Below are 21,939 nucleotides of genomic sequence, written 5' to 3'. Positions count from 1 at the left end.
ACACAGGCGCACGCAAACACACACAGATACACATGCACGAAAGCAGACAGGCAGGCACAAACACACAGACGCACGCAAAAATGGCAGTACTCACACTGGCTGGCAGGCCTCTAGCTAGACGCTGGCTTCTGGCAACACAGGCCTCTGGCTGCATAAAGGTTTTACAGCTGGCCTCTGAGCTGGACGCTGGCTGGCTTTATAGCTGTACGCTGGCTGGCTGCTGTCTTCTGGCATGAGTCTTGCTGGCACATTTGGGGGTGACGTCCCAGGCCAGGTTTATATAGATTTGGGGCCTGTCTGGCCAATTAGCTACAAAATCCTGATTCTGAGCATGCTCAGTGTAAAAAAACCGATTCCAGCGCTGGATTCCGTCATACGACGTCACAATGGATCCTGCGTCCATAGGCTTCCATTCTAGTCAACGACATATGCCGCAGGATCCGTCGCGACACGTTTTCCCGACGCAGACAAAAAACGTTACATTGAACGTTTTTTCCAGACAACGATCCGCCAAAACACGATGGATCCATCGCACAACGGAGGCGACGTGTGGCTATCCGTCGTGATCCGTCGCTAATACAAGTCTATGGGGAAAAAACGGATCCTGCGGGCACATTTGCAGGATCCGTTTTTTTCCCAAAACGACGCATTGCAACGGATCTGAAAAGATGGAAGTGTGAAAGAGGCCTTAGATGTGCGATTTCTCACAGAGCCTTTATGGTGGATACCAACGATGACACACAGTTCTTAAGATGTTCTGTAAGATCGGTGCCGGCGACCATGTGTTACTCCTCTGTGGCTGGCTGAATCTGGCAGAACGTTGCTTGCATGTGCTCCGGCAAATCACGTCACTCACACCCCAACAACTAGTCACTTACTAATTACCATCTCATGAGTGGAGTTTTAAAACTGATCTTATGGCAATTTAACAATCTGTAAGCTACAAAAAAGTGTGTGCTAGAAAGAAGACGTAGAGTTCAGTAACAACATGGTGGCGGCTGTTTATGTAACACACTTTCCAGATTTCCTATCAGAACATGGGCAATGAACGATCCGGAGCAGGGGTTACCGGCGGTTTTTGTAGTCCAGATAAGTGAATAGAGCAGTTTCATGAACCTCAAGACATCGGTTGTATTCACACTAGCCATATAAATTGGAGAACAAAAAAATTGACAATTTACAAGGGTGGAACCTTTAATAGTGGCAATATTGCTGTAGACGTGCCATACAACGGAACCACATAATGCGGGAGAGTTAGCGGTTTTAGAGTAAGAATGCCCATTGTTTCCCATAACAACCAGTCAGAGCTCAGCTTTCATTTTACCAGAGCTCATTAATATATTAAAGCAGAGGTCTTATTTTTTTCCTATGTGCAACAAAAGGCAGCCTGATAAGTCGCTCTCAATATCACTGAAGAATCAGGGGGACATGTTTACTTGATCACGTCCCCCCGATTGACCTTCGCATGTTCTAACATGCCATGTTACAGCTATGGTCGAATCGCAGCCTGCTTGTTCACAATTGCCCCCTTCCCCATAATCAAGTCATATTTCTATGTGCTCTTGCAGCTGTCAGGAGGAATTAAAGGGGTCCAGTGATATCAGTCTCCTAATCTTCCCTAAGCGTAAATTAATGGAGCGTGCTGCCAAAATAAAGCCACTCATCAGCATCGGGCATCATTTATTTCTCATTATTATAGTGATCAATATAAGATGGGTGGGGGTCTGACACTCAGCACCCCCACCGATCAGCTGCCATCACTTCTGGTATTTGATGTATAGGGTAGAGAGCAGAACTAGTAGAGAGCTCTTAAGAGAACAGGAGCTGATCTCCATCTTTAGGTTCCTATGGTCGGTGTGGCTTTAAACGCTGATTATATCAGATGAGGCAAGATGGAAAATAAAATCTATAAATGGTTCATTCCATTAGGGAAGATTAGAGATTATTTCACCAGGACAGGCGTCTTTGGAATCAGGAATTCTACATCCTACTGTGCTAGAGCGGAATGGGCGCATGGAAGCTGCAGCAGCAAACCTGAAAGCTATGGTGTCTGCACTGAATTAGGTCAGTCGATATGTGACGGCTTCTCTTTAACAGATTGATGCATTAAAGGCTGAGGGTTTTGAAAAAGGTCTATTGTTAAAAAACGTGGAACATAGAAAACGTCTCGAACATTCTGGCCCAGATTCATCATTGGCTTTGTCCGATTTTTGTTTAGTATTGTGCTTTTTTTGTTTGTCTTGTTTATTATTTTATAAGTTATTTTATATGGGCTCCCATTTTTTTTTTATCATCCACTTTGTGGGTAGAGTTTAGTGACTCCAAGTGTTTTGACAGGATTCATTAATAGTGACTTTTTAAAAACATTTTGCACCACTCCACTCCTATCCCCCTGGTGTAAATTTCAGTATGCCAGTAATTTGCAGCAACTTTTGTACCATTTGGCAAAACATTCAACTTTTTCACTAAAGAGTTGCAAAAACCATTTAAAACAGGAGAAAAAAAAATAAATATATTTTTGACTTTGTCAAATTTATGAACGGTGTGAGCCATTTTGAAGAATTTGGTGCAAAAAACGATAACGGATACCACAAAACAAAAGTGGAAACCGGCAAATGATGAACCAGGGCCTCTACGTTTAGATAAGGCATTGTCCATGGCCGGTGTTGAGCATGTCTCACAGTAGTCTTCAATTCCACCCGAAACGATAAGGCAACCTACTGGCACAATCAACCATCTTCCAAAGCAGACACTGGATGCCCATTCTACATTAGTGTTTGTGTCCTTCCACAAGCAATAGTGGAAATCCACAGCTCTCAACTCACATTCGATTAAAGCCTGAAATTAATTTCCTAGGACCATTCTGGTGTCCACAGTTGGTACCAGTTAGTCAATGTATAAAAAAATACTGCTCTCCAGGGTGGGTCGCTCACATTCCATTGTAGGCTGGTCCGCCGCCACCTTCGGGTACAACCCAGTTGATATTCTGACTTGGATCTTTAATATCACAAGTCTTACAGTGCACACAGTTCTGAGCATTGATTTGTAACCGTGAGCCCTCCCCCGATTCCAGAGGAACGTATTCATAGACACCTGAAACGAGAACAAGGGTAAAAGTGTCACTGAACCTTCAGGATTGAACATTTCAGCCTGAGAAGTACAGACATATTGATCATTGTTTTGCCATGCAAAGTATCTAAAATAAAAAAAATAAAAATTCCCCGATTCACAGGGGTCTCAGAATTTGGTTCCCTTCAGATTGACAGCTTACCCCTTAGTACATTACAGTGAGATGCATAAAAGGTGGTGGCAGATTCCCCTTTTTCATTTTTTTCTTTATGTTTTGTATCCCTTAAAGGGGTTGTCAGGACTGAATAATAGAGGACATTAAAGTAAGTCACCAATATGAGTCCAACACCCAGCAGACAGATACACGGTGTAAGGGGCAGAACACAGCAGTCCTGTGCATCGCTTAGGGCCACTGCGAGGTACGGCACGTCAAGAGACTCGGAGATGATAGCGGCCACTAAATACAGGACTGCTGTGTCTGCCCTGTACATCGCTTCTATCCAGTCAGTGCCATGCAGATTTCAGCTGATTGGTAGAGTGGGGTTGGGGGAAGACAAAAAACCCCCAGGGAAGTGCACAGGTCAGGAGACAGGAGTGCTCACAGAGCGGAGTATGGATACAATAGAAAGTATAGGCTATGTAGTCTCACATTAAGGAGCATGAAAAAAATTTTAACAAAAGGTTTAAGTATTGTTTCAGTTAGATTAATAATGATGTGAACGGACCAAAATTTGTCTGATATCTGTTTGTGTCAAAACACACTTAGCTGCTTCTATGTCAAAAGACTGCCCAATACCACGACTAGTAGTTTTTTTTACTGAAATGATTATTAGACGAGAAAGCTTTCAAATGAGTGATGGCGTTAAGAGGAGGGAAAAAAGAAAAAAGAAGATGCCCTGAAAGGTGTGGACTTGGGTCTCGCTGGCACTCACCTGCCGGGCAGAACCTTTGCTCTGGGCCATCGTAGATCGCAAGGTTCTTGTTGACTGGTATACTGTCATCACGTAATGTTAGATGTGCAGGCTGGTCATGTTCATGGTTTGTACCGCTTAGAGCCACAGATGACAGGAGATCAAAGCTAATCTTGCCGTCAGGTTTGGGGTACTCAATGGGGGTGCAATCCTTGGCTGGTTTTAGCTGGTTACTATCAAAGCCTAATATAGAGGAAATACAAATTTATTAAAAGTGCATTTAACTGAGTGACTGTGCATATTTGGGGTAAGTATATGATAAAATATCATATAAAGAAAATGTGATAATGTTCCAGCTCCTTAAAAATTCTTCATACTTTATTGATCCAACATAAAAAGTGATACAGCGGTAAAAACTCCTTGGATAAATGTGAATCTCAGGGGTTAAAGCGACGTGTTTCAATCTGGAACAGCTCTTTATCAAAGCTAAATGCGTGCTGGCAATGTGGGTCTTATGTAGCTTGTAGGAACCAATCAGAAAGTTCATCAAATGTCAGCTGACAGAAATTCAGGTTTTAAGAGGTGAAATACCAGCAAACTACATAAACCTATATAGACAGAGGCAATAGACACTCATTAAAATTTCTATAAATGAATAAGAAAAAAAGGCATAATAATAAAAACATCTGGGACACGTAACAATCATTTCAATAGGGAAACATAATTTCATTTTGTTTATTTAGCCCTTTTGGTGTTCTGGTGTCCAGGTTGTAAATCCAAAATGTTTCATGAATGAGGAGACGCCGTCTCACATCTCCTCCACCCCCGGAAGAAGCTGGCGGCGAAATGCACGTCGGGGTGAGGGGATGCCTAGAGCACCTTTATAGGTAAACACCCGACATTTATGGCATCTGCTACGTGTATGTATGGTTAATATTAACTAGATCTTTATGGTCTTGGGTCAGCTCACTATATAGCTAACATAGCCAGCTCTAGTCTCATTTTAGTCAAGAGAACTACATTTGGATACTGACCTTGATCTTTTGGTCCACATAACTCTGGCAGCTTTATATTTATGCTGTTTTGATCCTGTGGTGTTTACTTAGCTTTTGTAAGGGACTTTATTGATAGCAGTTCTAAATATATCTATATCAATCTATGTATATGGATTAATGCTAGGGTGGTATATTTACTACAATTTTTTGCTGGATTTTTTCCAATGTAAGGTTTTTCCCTTGTGTTGCTATTATTTTTTATTTTTACTTATTTTTTTAATATAGTGCTCAGCGTCCCCTATAAACGGCATTCCTGCTTTTTTAACTTTTGTTTTTAATACTGTTCAATAAAATCATTGTTTTTAATTTTACTTGGTGAAATCTCTTCTTTGTCTGACACATGTTGATGTCAACCAGGGGTGGGGAACCTCAGGGCCATTTACGGCCCTCGATGACCTTTTATCAGGCCCCCCAGCAGATTCTCAGGGACCGCATTCTAGGGCAGGCAGCTGTATTTTGATTGCCACCAGCTCATTAATTTCTTCTTGCTCTGTTAGCACACACACAGGGTTCACTACTGAACACTGAAGGGCATGCAATGAAAGATTACGTCCTGACACCAGTGCCAGAGTCAGGATGCACTTTGTGGGCAGAGTTTGTACGGCCCCCGAAGGATGGTATAAATATCCAAATGGCCCTTCGCAGAAAAAAAGATTCCCCATTGAGCAGTGGGTTGGACATGACGACTCTGGAGGTCCCCTCCAACTGTAACATTCTATGGTTCTCCGTCTCCAGTATGGCTCACACACTTAATTCCCTATCAGTATGTCTTTGGATGGTGGGAGGAAACCCACAAAAACAGAGGGAGAACACAAAAACTCCCTGCAGATATTGTACTTGGTGGGATTTCAGTCAAGAACCAGTGTGCTGCAAAACAACAGTGCTAACCACTGAGCCACCATGCTGTTGATTGAAAAGTCTCTCCCATATGCGTACATAGTGAGTGAGCTGTCAATCACATGCAGTGGGGAAAGGCTTATCAGACAGGTTTTCTCTGAAATGCTGCATTTCATAGTAAACGTTACATGGGTGCCATCATACAGCCAGGCTCTGATTCATGCTGCCTGCATCTGATCACAGGTTTCCCGTAAGGCTTTCACCTTCCTCTAGATCAATTCAGAGTTTGCGGCTTAGGTGTAGTATGTAAAATAAAAACGCAGATTGTCAGACCCTCATTGATCTAATATGGATGCTGGATAACCCCTTTAACTACGAGGATAATCCCTTTAACTGCGAGGTCACTGCAGAGGAGAGGTGTCTCTACATATGTACACTCATGCATACGTACATCGGGTTTTATGGAGACTGGTCTTAATGGTATTTAAAACTGACCAAAATGAATTCTCCAAAGTGTTGCAGCAAAGACTTGGACAGTTCTCAATATTTTGTTTTCTGGAAACATTTAAAGCTTCATCTTCACGTCGTCACTGCCGCTGTGTATAGAAACTCAGGTATAAGCTATGGTAACAGCTGTCATACTGTCTAATATATCTATGCTCCATGGAATAAGTTCCAGAAATCCAACAGGAAAATGAGGTCGTCAGCACGGAGCCATGACTACAGGATCAGAGGGGCACTTATACCCCTTCCCTCCCATTTCCTAAAATAAACATCCCCTGCTTTAATAGATGACAGAACTGAGACCCATTAAAATGGGTAAATAAAAAAATAATCATAGAAAAAAGGAAGTCAAGTAATTGCTTACTGCAACCACCGATGGCACAACTGTCATTTCAAAAGGGCCTCTGGAAGATGAAACGTGGGAACGGATTGGACGCCATTGCAAACTCCACGCTTTCCATGCCCTGGATCTCCAGGATGCTGCAGTGAGCACTTTGCTGTACAGTGCAGGGGCAGTGTGGAATTATTTATGAGCAGCTATCAGATTAGTGTGACGTCTGAGGAAAGGCCCGAGAGCAGTATGTCAGTCTATGGACGCAGGGATTTCTCAGCAGGGCGTCCCCAAGCAGATCTCTCCAAGCCTCTATTGAAATCATCAGGGCGATTTGGCCTCGTTCACACTCTGTCATTTTAGCATGTATTTCCCACCTCCAGCCAAATACGAGAATAGATCCAAAAAGACGGGAAAAAAATATTCTGCTCTGTGGTGTTCTATTCCTCATACAAACCTAAGAATAAATAGACAAGTGGGTGTTACAATGGTGGGTATCTGATTAGTCAAGGTGAGCGTACGCAGAGACCACCCCTCCCTCAAATTGTAATACCCTGGTAACGTATTCATAAGGAGTAACAGAGGAGCGTCACAACTCACAGAACTGCAGCGCTAAATGTAGAAAACACATTACCTCTGAAAGGAAAGCTGCAGGAAGCCATACATTTCAGCCATGTAGGTTTTACTCGGAAATGTTGCGATGTTTCAGAGAAAACACATTTAAAAGTCATCTGGGGACGGTGCGGCTCGGGTGACTAGTCCAAGAGGCCGTTCCCTGGTGGCTTTTACTCACCGCGCTACCCTTGAGTGACCGGTCTCTATTACATATGTATAGGAAGTGACCAGTCACTCAAAGGGAGCGGCAGGGTCCCCGACATTGGCTGCAATGAGGGAGCCAAGTAGGATTCATGCTGCCCGTGGATCAGGTAGCACAAACAGCTGTTGTGTTCATTTTGAAGTCCTTTCCTCTGCAGTACGAGTGATCCAGTGATCACCACTGGTCTTTGTTTCCCTTTGTGAATGAGGACGTGCCTTAAGGTACCTTCACACATAACGATATTGTTAACGATATCGTTGCTATTTGTGACGTAGCAACAATATCGTTAATGAAATCGTTATGTGTGACAGCGACCAACGATCAGGCCCCTGCTGGGAGATCGTTGGTCGCTGAGGAAAGTCCAGAACTTTATTTCGTCGCTGGACTCCCTGAAGACATCGCTGGATCGGCGTGTGTGACACCGATCCAGCGATGTCTTCACTGGTAACCAGGGTAAACATCGGGTAACTAAGCGCCGGGCCTCGCTTAGTAACCCGATGTTTACCCTGGTTACCATGCTAAAAGTAAAAAAAAAACAAACACTAGATACTTACCTTCAGCCGTCTGTCCTCCAGCGCTGTGCTCTGCACTCCTCCTGTACTGTCTGTGAGCCGGAAAGTAGAGCGGTGACGTCACCGCTCTGCTTTCCGGCTCACAGACAGTACAGGAGGAGTGCAGAGAAGCAGAGCACAGCGCTGGAGGACAGACGGCTGTAGGTAAGTATCTAGTGTTTGTTTTTTTTTACTTTTAGCATGGTAACCAGGGTAAACATCGGGTTACTAAGCGCGGCCCTGCGCTTAGTTACCCGATGTTTACCCTGGTTACCGGCATCGTTGGTCGCTGGAGAGCGGTCTGTGTGACAGCTCTCCAGCGACCAAACAGCGACGCTGCAGCGATCCGGATCGTTGTCGGTATCGCTGCAGCGTCGCTTAATGTGAAGGGGCCTTTACACACACATGTCCTCTGCATAAGTTGCTCAGTGGTCAGCACTGTAAAGGTACCGTCACACTAGACGATATCGCTAGCGATCCGTGACGTTGCAGCGTCCTCGCTAGCGATATCGTCCAGTGTGACAGGCAGCAGCGATCAGGCCCCTGCTGTGATGTCGCTGGTCGGGGAAGAAAGTCCAGAACTTTATTTCGTCGCTGGACTCCCCGTAGACATCGCTGAATCGGCGTGTGTGACACCGATTCAGCGATGTCTTTGCTGGTAACCAGGGTAAACATCGGGTAACTAAGCGCAGGGCCGCGCTTAGTAACCCGATGTTTACCCTGGTTACCATCCTAAAAGTAAAAAAAACAAACAGTACATACTTACCTACAGCCGTCTGTCCTCCAGCGCTGTGCTCTGCTCTCCTCCTGCTCTGGCTGTGAGCGTCGGTCAGCCGGAAAGCAGAGCGGTGACGTCACCGCTCTGCTTTCTGGCTGCCCGGCGCTCACAGCCAGACCAGAGAAGCAGAGCGCCGAGGACAGACAGCGGTAGGTAAGTATGTAGCGTTTGTTTTTTTACTTTTTAGGATGGTAACCAGGGTAAACATCGGGTTACTAAGCGCGGCCCTGCGCTTAGTTACCCGATGTTTACCCTGGTTACCGGGGACCTCGGGATCGTTGGTCGCTGGAGAGCTGTCTGTGTGACAGCTCTCCAGCGACCAAACAGCGACGCTGCAGCGATCCGGATCGTTGTCGGTATCGCTGCAGCGTCGCTATGTGTGACGGTACCTTTACTCTGCAGCGCTGGGATCCTGGGTTCAAATCCCACTAAAGACAACATCTGCAAGGAGTATGTACGTTCTCCCAGTGTGTGTGTGTGGGTTTCCTCCCAGACTCCAAAGACGTAGTGACAGGGAACTTAGATTGTGAGCCCCAATGGGGACAGTGATGATAATGTCTATAAAACTCTGCAGAATATGATGGTGCTATATAAGAAAGGCTTAACAATAATGTTAAGTAGCCACTGTTCTCAGCAGCCATGCTAGCATGGATGGCAACGGACTACTGAGGCCAGCGATTACAGCCATGAGTCCGTATAGCACACATTTGTTACAGGACATCAGAGACTGCTAGGGATCACCTGAGCATCAGAGATGGAGGGAATTTTAAAAATGATAATACAACACAATCTTTTTCTTCTTTCTCATATTTCTACAGCTAGTTCATGGCATTCAGATAACCCCTTCGGGTTGGGTTTAAACATTGTACAATTGATGGGACAATTTCTTGTACTTTTTGTTGTCGCAGACATGCACCAAAAAACCGAACACACCGAAGCCACGCCAATGTTGTAACCTGAAGACTTAGGGTTCTCTTTTAAATTACCGGATAAAATCTGCACCAAAATACACGAGTTTCCACAACAGAAAAACAAAAAAGGAATAATATCCATTGTCCATGCAGATTTCACAAGAAAAAAAAGCAGCAAGTGCATGAAATTACGTGGAATTAAAGAAGCACTCCCATAGTGTTTTTTCTTCCACTAAATCAGTGTAAATGTGCATGTAGTGTAGTGTGTGGTGACATACTTACCTACAGCCATCTTCTCCGGTGGAAAGTGTGAAGAGCAGAGAAGTCACTGAGAACAGGGGCATAATAGTGCTGAAGGCGGCGTAGGTGAGGATATTACCACATGCACACAGACACAGATTTAGTTAAAGAAAAAAAAACTGTTTCTAAGAGAGCTTTTTAAGTAAAACTAATCCACTTTTCTGGTACTATAAAACTTGCATTTTACATGTGGAAAATCAGTGTTCAAAATCCACAACAAATCCACAAGGTGTGAACTCAAGGCTATGGGCTTTGCTCATACGGTCATTACTGTGTGCCATGAAAAGATTAGTGAAATAATGGAAGAAAAGATTTTACAACGGAACAATTTGTGCATTTTCCTCTCCTACAGCCCTGAAGAATGACTACATGGTGGAACCGAATTATCTTATGTGCAAAGAACACCGTGCATCTTGGCTGTAATGAATGTTAATGTTCATCTCCTGACTACAAATGTGATACACAGACTTGGGATCTTCAGAGTCTGGGGTATGGTGTTGTCTTATGAGCACATCCACACCCCATGACCCGAACTTCACCGCTACATAGGCATATGGAAGGCTATTGAGTTTAGCTCGGGAGACTGCAGCTGTCCATCCATTGTGGTCCGTCCATAGACTCTAGTGAATGAGGCTTTCTGTGTAGACTTCTTTTTAACTTGCTCCAGTTTGAATGATCGCTTAATGTGTACAGTGGTAAATAGTTAACGGCTTAGTTCTCACACAGGTACCTTTATGCTTTAACGTCCAAGGCTCCATCCCCCTTAGTATCCAGTAGAAAATCCCAGTGTATATCATGCCACCATACAATCCCAGAAATCCATGGCAGGAAGGTCTAATGTTTCTTACGCTATAAAGCTCTTTCCACACCCAGGAATTTTTTAAGTTTTCTTCATATTCTGTGACATGAAGGCCTAGAAACCCAATAGAAAAAAAATGCATTATCTCTATATGGACTGTTCACAACAATTCTGTAAACAGCTAAATGAGACATCATTCCCTTCAGCTGGAGAAATCAGCTTTCATGGTTGAAAGAAAGCATTCCTAAGATTGTTCACAACTTGTAAAAACATTTAATACACCATACAATGTGTTACATACCTTGGGTACTTGACTGAAGGTTTTCATCGGTTAGCTGCTTGTAGATGGATTCTGCTGCCAATATGCCACTTTTCATTGCTGTGTGAGTCCCTTTAATCTTAGGTACATTCATAAAGCCAGGGCTGCATCCCACCAACACACCCCCAGGGAATGTGAGCTTTGGCAAGGACTGAAAATAATGGACAATTTTACTAGTAGAAAGAAGCTTCCTGATGCTAAAGAAATTCTCAGAATGTTTCATGATCAGAGGACTGTTATAAATCCAGATTATCGAGAGCCATATTTCCCAAACTCTAGTCATTATAGGGCCCCACAGTTCTAATTTCAAGGATTTCCTAACTATTGCACAGGTGAGAACCTGTGGCAATTTCTGATGAAAATACACTTGTGCAATACTTTGGAGATCCTGAAAACATGATCTGTCGGGGTTAGTGAGCATCAGAGGTTGAAAAACAATAATTTAGAAACAAAATAAATGTGGATAAATTATAAAACTACGAGCAAATACAGGATACAGTGAAATAACATGGTGCAAGGGGTACCCTACCTGGAAACCACCTTCATTCAGAGCACGTGCTCCATAAGCAATTCGTTCTCCACCTTCCAGAGTCGGGGATACAGTGGAGTGATGCTTCCACCTCTGGAACTCCCTGAATGGGTTAATGTATGGATTCTGATAATCTAAACCAACCTGTAATGAAGTTCACAACCAAATAAATCTATGTACAAAGTCCTTTGTAAATGCAGAGAGAACGTTTTAGATGGGTGCCATGACCAGGGTGGTCAATCTGGTGGCATCTCAACGCCAGCCACGCTTTACACTTACCACAAAACCAAGAGCCACAAGTGGTTCTCCCTCATTGAGGTGATAGAGGAATGATCCACCATATGTGTGTCTATCCAAAGGCCAGCCGACAGTGTGTTCTACAAGACCTGGCTGCCATTTCTTCTCATCAATAAGCCATAGCTGGATATAGAAAAAAAAGGGAACCAACATTAACCCATCCAACTTCAGTGAAATAAGAGGTGAAACAAAACATGAATGCAATGAAATAAAAATAAGACACAGAATGGAGAAATCAATATTACGTTTACAAAGAAACCCCTCTGGGTTCATGCAGTGCTGTTTATTGGAGATGCAATGCATTCACTATTCCCGAGATTATTTCCCTCTACAGTGCAGTAAAAAAAGCAGACGCCCCACAGCCATACCTCCTTTAGTCCAATTCCATAGGTTTGTGGTTCGCTGTTCTCTCTTAGATTAAATGTCTTGTACAACTGTTTGGCAAGGTGTCCATGGCAGCCCTCTCCAAAGATGGTCACCTTGGCATGAAGTTCCAGGCCACGTTCAAATGTGGACTATGAGAACACATAGGACAAAATACTATTAACAAACTTGACAAAACTTATAATAATAATAGTAATAATAATAATAATAATAATTACTATATATTTGGATGTCATGTAGTCATTAACAAAAACAGGAACATTTGTTACCTTCAAAAGGTTTGTCTTGTTTTGATAAAAATCTACAGTCTCTCTATGTGACTGAAGACATGAATCCTGAAAGCATGCAGTGCGCACACTCTCAGGATTCACTCATATTGCCAGTGAGAGTGGGCGGACAGGTGATAGCAAGTATGTGATTTGCATACTCGTGGTCACTTGCAGACTAGTTGTGCTTGGCTTCTCTCAATTCGCTGGTATTGAAAATGGGTCAGGTAAGTCTAGTCCGAATGTGGCTGGAAGTATGTAAATGGCGTGACCGCGCACTCTCACCCCACCAATACCAGTGAATGCGAACTGCAGGATTCAGAATTCTGCACAACTTATTTAATTAAATATTAATCAAAATTACACTTGGCAAGTTTTAGAGTCACCCTCTGGGAACAGATTGCAACATGCATATTTTCCCCAGTGAACATACCCACTGTCTTCTCCATCTCCAAAATGTGAGAGCCATCACTCAGTCATTATCATCCCAGCGTCAAACAAAAGGAAACTTCCAGAAGCTCTGCTTTTTTTTTCTTATCTCAGGAAGTTTCAGTTACAACCAGGAGATTTTCCAACTCTTCCAGAAGTCTGGGTAGTCTCCCATTTTTCCGATAGAGTTGGCACATATGACCAAGATCAATAACTTTTTTGTTTTGTTAGGTCTTCAGTACAAAAAACGGTGTGCACATATATAATTCTTTTGTTTCCAATGTTACCTTCGGAGAGCCATCTTTGTGAATGCCAACATCATTTGTTGCGATTCCTTTAACACTGCCATCTTCATGGAAAAGCACCTGGAGAGATAAATTTGTATTTATGATGTAGAGACTTGCCCAATAGGAAGCTTTGACCATAAGAAATACTCTGGCAGAAGGAGCATAGAATAGAAATATAAAGGTGCATTAAACTCCCCGACCTGCCCTTTCCCCCCCACCCAAAAAATATCTACCTCTGCTGCAGCATATCCAGGGTAGATTTCAACACCGAGAGCTTCTGCTTGCTCACCAAGCCAGCTGACGAGGTGGCCAAGCCTTACAATGTAGTTGCCATGATTAGTCATTGGAAGTCCTAAATGTACAAAGCAGAGATGATCAAACACTGCCCAATGTTCTGCTGCGTAAGCGACCGCTCTCCAGTCCCATATCCCAATGATCCTCCTCTCTGCTCACGCTGGGTTGTCAATCATTCCTGTGCCGTAGGCCCAATACCACAAAAGTGCAGGGACGACTGACGAGCTCCTGTACTAGTCCGGATAATGGGCTTCCACAGTAATTGTTTTTACACAGATTGCAGCGTCAGTAGTGCAGTAAGGAATCGCTCATGCGAGAGAATCGGCACGATTATGCTAATGACACTCCAATCAAACTCTGTAATCAGAGATGTCAGCTTAGTGTGATCTGATTCTCTCAGATGGGAGAATAGTAGCACAGGTGAGAAGATGGAAAACAATATTTATCCACCTTCTCTATTGTGCGAGTCCACGGAAATCAGACAGATGGCATCCGAGTGCAGTCCAATGACTGCACCCATGGAGTGAGAACGATGTCAAATCTCATCAGACATTACTCATAGGTGGGCACCACTGAAGAATATTAGATAAACACAAGGGGGGAAAATGTGAATAAAAAGTAAACTTTTATTAGCGTATTTATAATATATATTTTGTTCTATGATTTGATTTAGTGGATAAACAGTCATGATTATAATATACAGGTCCTTCTCAAAAAATTAGCATATAGTGTTAAATTTCATTATTTACCATAATGTAATGATTACAATTAAACTTTCATATATTATATATTCATTATCCACCAACTGAAATTTGTCAGGTCTTTTATTGTTTTAATACTGATGATTTTGGCATACAACTCCTGATAACCCAAAAAACCTGTCTCAATAAATTAGCATATCAAGAAAAGGTTCTCTAAACGACCTATTACCCTAATCTTCTGAATCAACTAATTAACTCTAAACACATGCAAAAGATACCTGAGGCTTTTATAAACTCCCTGCCTGGTTCATTACTCAAAACCCCCATCATGGGTAAGACTAGCGACCTGACAGATGTCAAGAAGGCCATCATTGACACCCTCAAGCAAGAGGGTAAGACCCAGAAAGAAATTTCTCAACAAATAGGCTGTTCCCAGAGTGCTGCATCAAGGCACCTCAATGGTAAGTCTGTTGGAAGGAAACAATGTGGCAGAAAACACTGTACAACGAGAAGAGGAGACCGGACCCTGAGGAAGATTGTGGAGAAGGACCGATTCCAGACCTTGGGGAACCTGAGGAAGCAGTGGACTGAGTCTGGTGTGGAAACATCCAGAGCCACCGTGCACAGGCGTGTGCAGGAAATGGGCTACAGGTGCCGCATTCCCCAGGTAAAGCCACTTTTGAGCTACAGAGAAGCAGCACTGGACTGTTGCTAAGTGGTCCCAAGTACTTTTTTCTGATGAAAGCAAATTTTGCATGTCATTCGGAAATCAAGGTGCCAGAGTCTGGAGGAAGACTGGGGAGAAGGAAATGCCAAAATGCCTGAAGTCCAGTGTCAAGTACCCACAGTCAGTGATGGTGTGGGGTGCCATGTCAGCTGCTGGTGTTGGTCCACTGTGTTTCATCAAGGGCAGGGTCAATGCAGCTAGCTATCAGGAGATTTTGGAGCACTTCATGCTTCCATCGGCTGAAATGCTTTATGGAGATGAAGATTTCATTTTTCAGCACGACCTGGCACCTGCTCACAGTGCCAAAACCACTGGTAAATGGTTTACTGACCATGGTATTACTGTGCTCAATTGGCCTGCCAACTCTCCTGACCTGAACCCCATAGAGAATCTGTGGGATATTGTGAAGAGAAAGTTGAGAGATGCAAGACCCAACACTCTGGATGAGCTTAAGGCCGCTATTGAAGCATCCTGGGCCTCCATAACATCTCAGCAGTGTCACAGGCTGATTGCCTCCATGCCACGCCGCATTGAAGCAGTCATTTCTGCCAAAGGATTCCCGACCAAGTATTGAGTGCATAACTGAACATTATTATTTGATGGCTTTTTTGTTTGTTATTAAAAAACACTTTTATTTGATTGGATGGGTGAAATATGCTAATTTATTGAGACAGGTTTTTTGGGTTATCAGGAGTTGTATGCCAAAATCATCAGTATTAAAACAATTAAAGACCTGACAAATTTCAGTTGGTGGATAATGAATCTATAATATATGAAAGTTTAATTGTAATCATTACATTATGGTAAATAATGAAATTTAACACTATATGCTAATTTTTTGAGAAGGACCTTAACAACACTATGAACTATGACCCAATATACATCTTTATTTAGATGTTTTTGTTTTTTTTTTAAATAAAATATATATTATTAATACATTAATAAAAGTTAATTTTTTTGTGATCGGATTTGCGTAGCAACTCGCAGCATGCTGATTAGCAGGGCCCCATAGAATAACATTGGTCCGCGTGCTACCCAATAAAACATCGGATAGTATTGGTCCAATGTACATGATCGTAAGAGTGAGTCCCAAGGCTGACGCTGAGGATTAAGAGCTGACAGCGTACTCGAACAATCCTGGACAGCCTCAGTGCAGTGCTTACAAGCCCACTGGGAAAGAGCTTGTAAGCACTGTGCATGTCTAGCAATGCTGGCCAGTCCCTTTAGCCAGGAGCAGTACACAATTATTTAACAAGACAAAGCAGAGCTGGTTGAAGAAAAGGGCAATTAATAAAAAAAAAAAAAAAAAGTGGTTTTCAGGAACACTATTCAAGTTCATACAGCTGAGAAAATGGAAATAACCCTTTAACGGCGGTTTCCAGGCAAATTAATATTCATAAAGGCCCCTAAATAGTAAGTTGTATAACTTACTAACATAGTCCTATTACTTAGCACATGGAGTACTGTGTCCAGTTTTGGGCACCGGTGCTCAGGAAGGATATAATGGAACTAGAGAGAGTACAAAGGAGGGCAACAAAATTAATAAAGGGGATGGGAGAACAACAATACCCAGATAGATTAGCGAAATTAGGATTATTTAGTCTAGAAAAAAGACGACTGAGGGGCGATCTAATAACCATGTATAAGTATATAAGGGGACAATACAAATATCTCGCTGAGGATCTGTTTATACCAAGGAAGGTGACGGGCACAAGGGGGCATTCTTTGCGTCTGGAGGAGAGAAGGTTTTTCCACCAACATAGAAGAGGATTCTTTACTGTTTGGGCAGTGAGAATCTGGAATTGCTTGCCTGAGGAGGTGGTGATGGCGAACTCAGTCGAGGGGTTCAAGAGAGGCCTGGATGTCTTCCTGGAGCAGAACAATATTGTATCATACAATTATTAGGTTCTGTAGAAGGACGTAGATCTGGGGATTTATTATGATGGAATATAGGCTGAACTGGATGGACAAATGTCTTTTTTCGGCCTTACTATGTTACTATGTTACTATGTTACTCCAGGTGCCTCCATCCTCTTAGAAATCATTTCTGAATACTGTAAATATTTTTTTCCCATAAACCCCCTTAAAGGCCACTCCATTTCCACGTATCTACAGTCACTCTGGAGTTTTCACACGGTGTATGATAATGAGATCACAGCAGCCTCTGTGGACTTTGCTCGGCCATACGTTTGCACAGGCTTGTTATTTCTAAAGGCGCAACTCAGAAAATCATAAATTCGAGACAAAGTGTGGAACAAATGTGTTTCCTACAGGACATATACATTAAAATTCTTACCGGGAAGTATAGGGACTGGTATTCTGTGCTTTTCTGTCAGGATTCCAAACTTATCGCCGGTCACCTTTGTGTGAAGCGGGGCCTGAGAGAACAAGAGTTTCAGGAGTTTAGGAAACCACACAAAGGAATATATAGCGGACAATCCACCATGGACCTCAAAGCCATCCCCAACCATGGTAGTGAGGCCGCATGATATTAAACTCGGCGAGGCAAGACGGCCATTACAGGTGTGCCACTAAAGCTCAGTTCAGTCGCTTCAGAGAAGATAAAATGCAATCAAAATGGCGGCCACAACAGCGGAGCCCGTAGTATCTGTCATATGATGGATGTGGCAGAGCATCTAGGTTTCCATTATTAACAGAAAACACAACAGTAATGGGAACAGAGGCCGATGTGGGTGATCTATGGAGCTGGGGCGTTATTCCACCCCCTCATAGCAATGTACCCCATCACCAGACGTCTCCTTTGCTCTAGTTATACACTCTTCACATCATCTGGTCTTATCTCAGTCATCTACACTGGTCTTGACATGCCCGTCTACATATTATACAGTTCCTTCTAATTATATTCCGACATTACTGTTTTGGTGGTCTGTTGACATCATTTGTACCTGTATTCCTTGTCATCACTATACAGTATGTTTCTATATTCTGTATGTTATTTATTCTTCAATAAAGAATTCATAAAAATAATGACCTGGCAGAATGATTCTCCACATCAGTACGATGACAGCTATATCAAATATGTAAAGGCTTTATTTTCTTTTTTAAATTCAAGAGGTAAGGGGCCACCTTTTTATTGTTAAGAAATTGTACATTTGATAACTTTCTATTTAAAAAAAATTGAAAAACAAATTGCTTAAATTTAGTATTTTTAATTAATTTTTATGCAGCCATGACATTTGTATATAGCAAATTCAGCAGCTATAGGGCATAAGAGACTAAGGTAGATCTCTGACCCCATTTCCTTTTTTGTGTCCATCTCAGTTCTGGCATGGGAGGGTGCAGCTGGAAGGGCTACCTCACTCATCGGTCCGCACTAGTCCTCCCTGCTCCGTCACTGTTACATTTATATCAGGGCAATCACAGGCAGAATGGCGCTGCGATTCCAAACGTTAGCCTCCCCCCTCTGGTAAGTACAGGAACACAGTTTCTGCCCATTACTATAAACTTTTTGCAACTGTGTGCGGCTGCTCCCGTTCGTGTTTGAAATTGGAAAATACAAAAATGTATACTTTAAATTTTTTATATTTTCAAACGCTGAAAAATATTAATAAAAAATATGCTTCTAATATATCTATAGATATTACAATATATACAGTACAGACCACAAGTTTGGACACACCTCATTTAACCCCTTAATGACCACCAATACGTCTTTTAACTGACCTGAGATATGAGAGAATAGCCTCCCCATACAGGTGACAATCCAGCAGCTGTTGGCTGTACACTATAGCTGACAACTTGCTGCATCAGCTACGATCAGTGTTTGCACCTTCCAATTCTGTTTAACCCCTTAGATGCTGCTGTCAATAGCGACTACATCATTATAAAAGGTTAACAGAGTGTGGGGGCTTCCCCTTTATCCCAATTGGCACGATGAGATCATAATTTTGTGGTCCTAATATTTGCCATGGCAATTCATGACCAAATAGCGGCCTTAGAGTCTGCCGGCTGTAGTAATCTGTTCAGAAGTTAAGGTACCTTCACACTCAGCAACTTTACAACGAGAACGACAACGATCCGTGACGTTGCAGCGTCCTGGATAGCGATCTTGTTGTATTTGACACGCAGCAGCGATCTGGATCCCGCTGTGACATCGCTCGTCGGAGCTAGAAGTCCAGAACTTTATTTGGTCGTCAGGTCGGCGTGATTTGTCATGTTTGATAGCAAAAGCAACGATACCAGCAATGTTTTTACATGGAGCTAACAACCAGCGAGAACGATAAGTACGTCACTGGATCGCTCCTGCATCGTTCTGGTGTTGCCGTGTTTGACGTTTCTACAGCGACCTAAACAGCGACGCTGCAGCGATATTTAGGTGGTAAAAATACACATTTTCATTTCTGTCATGCCACTTTGCATTAACTCCTGCAAAGCACCTGAAGGGTTAATAAACTACATGACTGCGGTTTTCAATATGTCAGGGGGTGCTGTTTTTAAAATGGTTTAAATTTGGGGTGTTTCCCAATATAAGGGACCCCTAAGGGCACTTCAAACCTGGATAGGTCCCTAAAAAAATAAATTTGTAAATTTCTTTGAAAAAATGAAAAATTACTGCTACATTTTTTAACCTCCTAAAATGCTAACAAAATAAAATAACATTTTACAAGTGGTGCTGATGTAAAGCAGAGATGTGGGAAATGTTATTTATTAATGTTTTTCTATGGTATGACTATGTGGATTAAAGGAATAATCATTCAAAGTTTGAAAATTGCTAATTTTTTTTAAATTTTTCTCAAATTTCTGATTTTTTTAAATACATAAATACAAAACATATTGACCTACATTTAGCATTATCATAAAGTATAATGTGTCACGAAAAAACAGTCTCAAAATTACTGGGATTTGTTGAAGCGTTCCAGAGTTATTACCACATATAATGACACTGGTCAGATTTAAAAAATTTGGCTCCGTCACTAAGGGGTTAAAGATTTTTCTGTATTTTCATAACTATGAAAATTGTACATTCACACTGAACGCATCAAAACTATGAATTAACACATGTGGAATTATATACTTAAAGTGTAAAACAACTGAAATTATGTCTTATATTCTAGGTTCTTCAAAGTAGCCACCCTCTGCTTTGATGACTGCTTTGCACACTCTTGGCATTCTCTTGATGAGCTTCAAGAGGTAGTCACCAGGAATGGTTTTCACTTCACAGGTGTGCCCTGTCAGGTTTAATAAGTGGGATTTCTTGCCTTATAAATGGGGTTGGGACCATCAGTTGTGTTGTGCAGAAGTCTGATGGATACACAGCAGATAGTCCTACTGAATAGACTGTTAGAATTTGTATTATCTGAAGAAAAAAGCAGCTAAGTAAAGAAAAACGAGTGGCCATCATTACTTTAAGAAATGAAGGTCAGTCAGTCCAAAAAATTGGGCAAACTTTGAAAGTGTCCCCAAGTGCAGTGGCAAAACCATCAAGCGCTACAAAGAATCTGGCTCACATGAGGACCGCCCCAGGAAAGGAAGACCAAGAGTCACCTCTGCTTCTGAGGATAAGTTTATCCGAGTCACCAGCCTCAGAAATCGCAGGTTAACAGCAGCTCAGATTGAGACCAGGTCAATGACACACAGAGTTCTAGCAGCAGACACATCTCTACAACAACTGTTAAGAGGAGACTTTGTGCAGCAGGCCTTCATGGTAAAATAGCTGCTAGGAAAACACTGCTAAGGACAGGCAACAAGCAGAAGAGACTTGTTTGGGCTAAAGAACACAAGGAATGGACATTAGACCAGTGGAAATCTGCGCTTTGGTCTGACAAGTCCAAATTTGAGATCTTTGGACGCAGAAAAGGTGAACGGATGGACTCTACATGCCTGGTTCCCACCATGAAGCATGGAGAAGGAGGTGTGATGGTGTGGTGCTTTGTTGGGGATTTATTCAAAATTGAAGGCATACAAAACCAGCATGGCTACCACAGCATCTTGCAGCGGCATGCTATTCCATCCGGTTGCGTTTAGTTGGACCATCATTTATTTTTCAACAGGACAATGACCTCAAACACACCTCCAGGCTGTGTAAGGGCTATTTGACCAAGAAGGAGAGTGATGGGGTGCTACGCCAGATTACCTGGCCTCCAGTGTCACCAGACCTGAACCCAATCGAGATGGTTTGGGGTGAGCTGGACTGCAGAGTGAAGGCAAAAGGGCCAGCAAGTGCTAAGCATCTCTGGGAACTCCTTCATGATTGTTGGAAGACCATTCCCGGTGATTACCTCTTGGAGCTCATCAAGGGAATGTCAAGAGTGTGCAAAGCCGTCATCAAAGCAAAAGGTGGCTACTTTGAAGAACCTAGAATATAAGACATAATTTCAGTTGTTTCACACTTTTTTGTTAAGTATATAATTCCACATGTGTTAATTCATAGTTTTGATGCCTTCAGTGTGAATGTACAATTTTCATAGTCATGAAAATACAGAAAAAATTTTAAATGAGAAGGTGTGTCCAAACTTTTGGTCTGTACTGTAGATCACTTCTTACTGCATTTTGGTAAAGTTGCTGCAATCAGAATAACATCGGTCTAACATTTCAATCTCTTTCTCTTTGTGGCTTTTACAGCAGAGCTAATTAACGTACTTTTATATTTTGATAGATCTAGCTTTTATTGATGCAGCAATACCAAATAAATGTATAATCTATATTTAATGACAGTGGTTAAGGGGGCGATTTAAGTGTTTGTATTTTTTTATGCTTTATAAAGAAAAAAAAAAACAAAAAAAAAACACCACACTTTTCTGTTAGGCTCTTTGGTGGACTTGAACCTACAATCACTTGATAGTGCAGTATATAGAACAAAACCATTATAGCCAGGGCTGTGGA

At 42.3% G+C, this 21,939-nt stretch overlaps 1 protein-coding gene across 1 annotated transcript in view; it reads right to left on the bottom strand.

Moving 5' to 3' along the window:
- Positions 1 to 1,169: 1,169 nt before the first annotated feature.
- ETFDH (electron transfer flavoprotein dehydrogenase) overlaps positions 1,170 to 21,939 on the bottom strand; it is a 36,513-nt gene continuing 15,743 nt past the window's right edge. Inside the window, exons 4-13 of the mRNA XM_069744136.1 lie at positions 17,393 to 17,474; positions 13,608 to 13,726; positions 13,375 to 13,452; positions 12,377 to 12,523; positions 11,991 to 12,131; positions 11,712 to 11,855; positions 11,165 to 11,333; positions 10,795 to 10,977; positions 4,002 to 4,223; positions 1,170 to 3,093 (exon numbers count right to left, since the gene is read on the bottom strand). Coding sequence (XP_069600237.1) covers positions 2,930 to 3,093; positions 4,002 to 4,223; positions 10,795 to 10,977; positions 11,165 to 11,333; positions 11,712 to 11,855; positions 11,991 to 12,131; positions 12,377 to 12,523; positions 13,375 to 13,452; positions 13,608 to 13,726; positions 17,393 to 17,474 — 1,449 coding nt within the window. The 3' untranslated portion in view covers positions 1,170 to 2,929. The remainder of the gene's footprint in view (positions 3,094 to 4,001; positions 4,224 to 10,794; positions 10,978 to 11,164; positions 11,334 to 11,711; positions 11,856 to 11,990; positions 12,132 to 12,376; positions 12,524 to 13,374; positions 13,453 to 13,607; positions 13,727 to 17,392; positions 17,475 to 21,939) is intronic.

Source organism: Ranitomeya imitator, chromosome 1 (genome assembly GCF_032444005.1).
Source record: "Ranitomeya imitator isolate aRanImi1 chromosome 1, aRanImi1.pri, whole genome shotgun sequence".
Taxonomy (NCBI): domain Eukaryota; kingdom Metazoa; phylum Chordata; class Amphibia; order Anura; family Dendrobatidae; genus Ranitomeya; species Ranitomeya imitator.
This window is presented reverse-complemented; position numbering and strand designations above follow the sequence as displayed.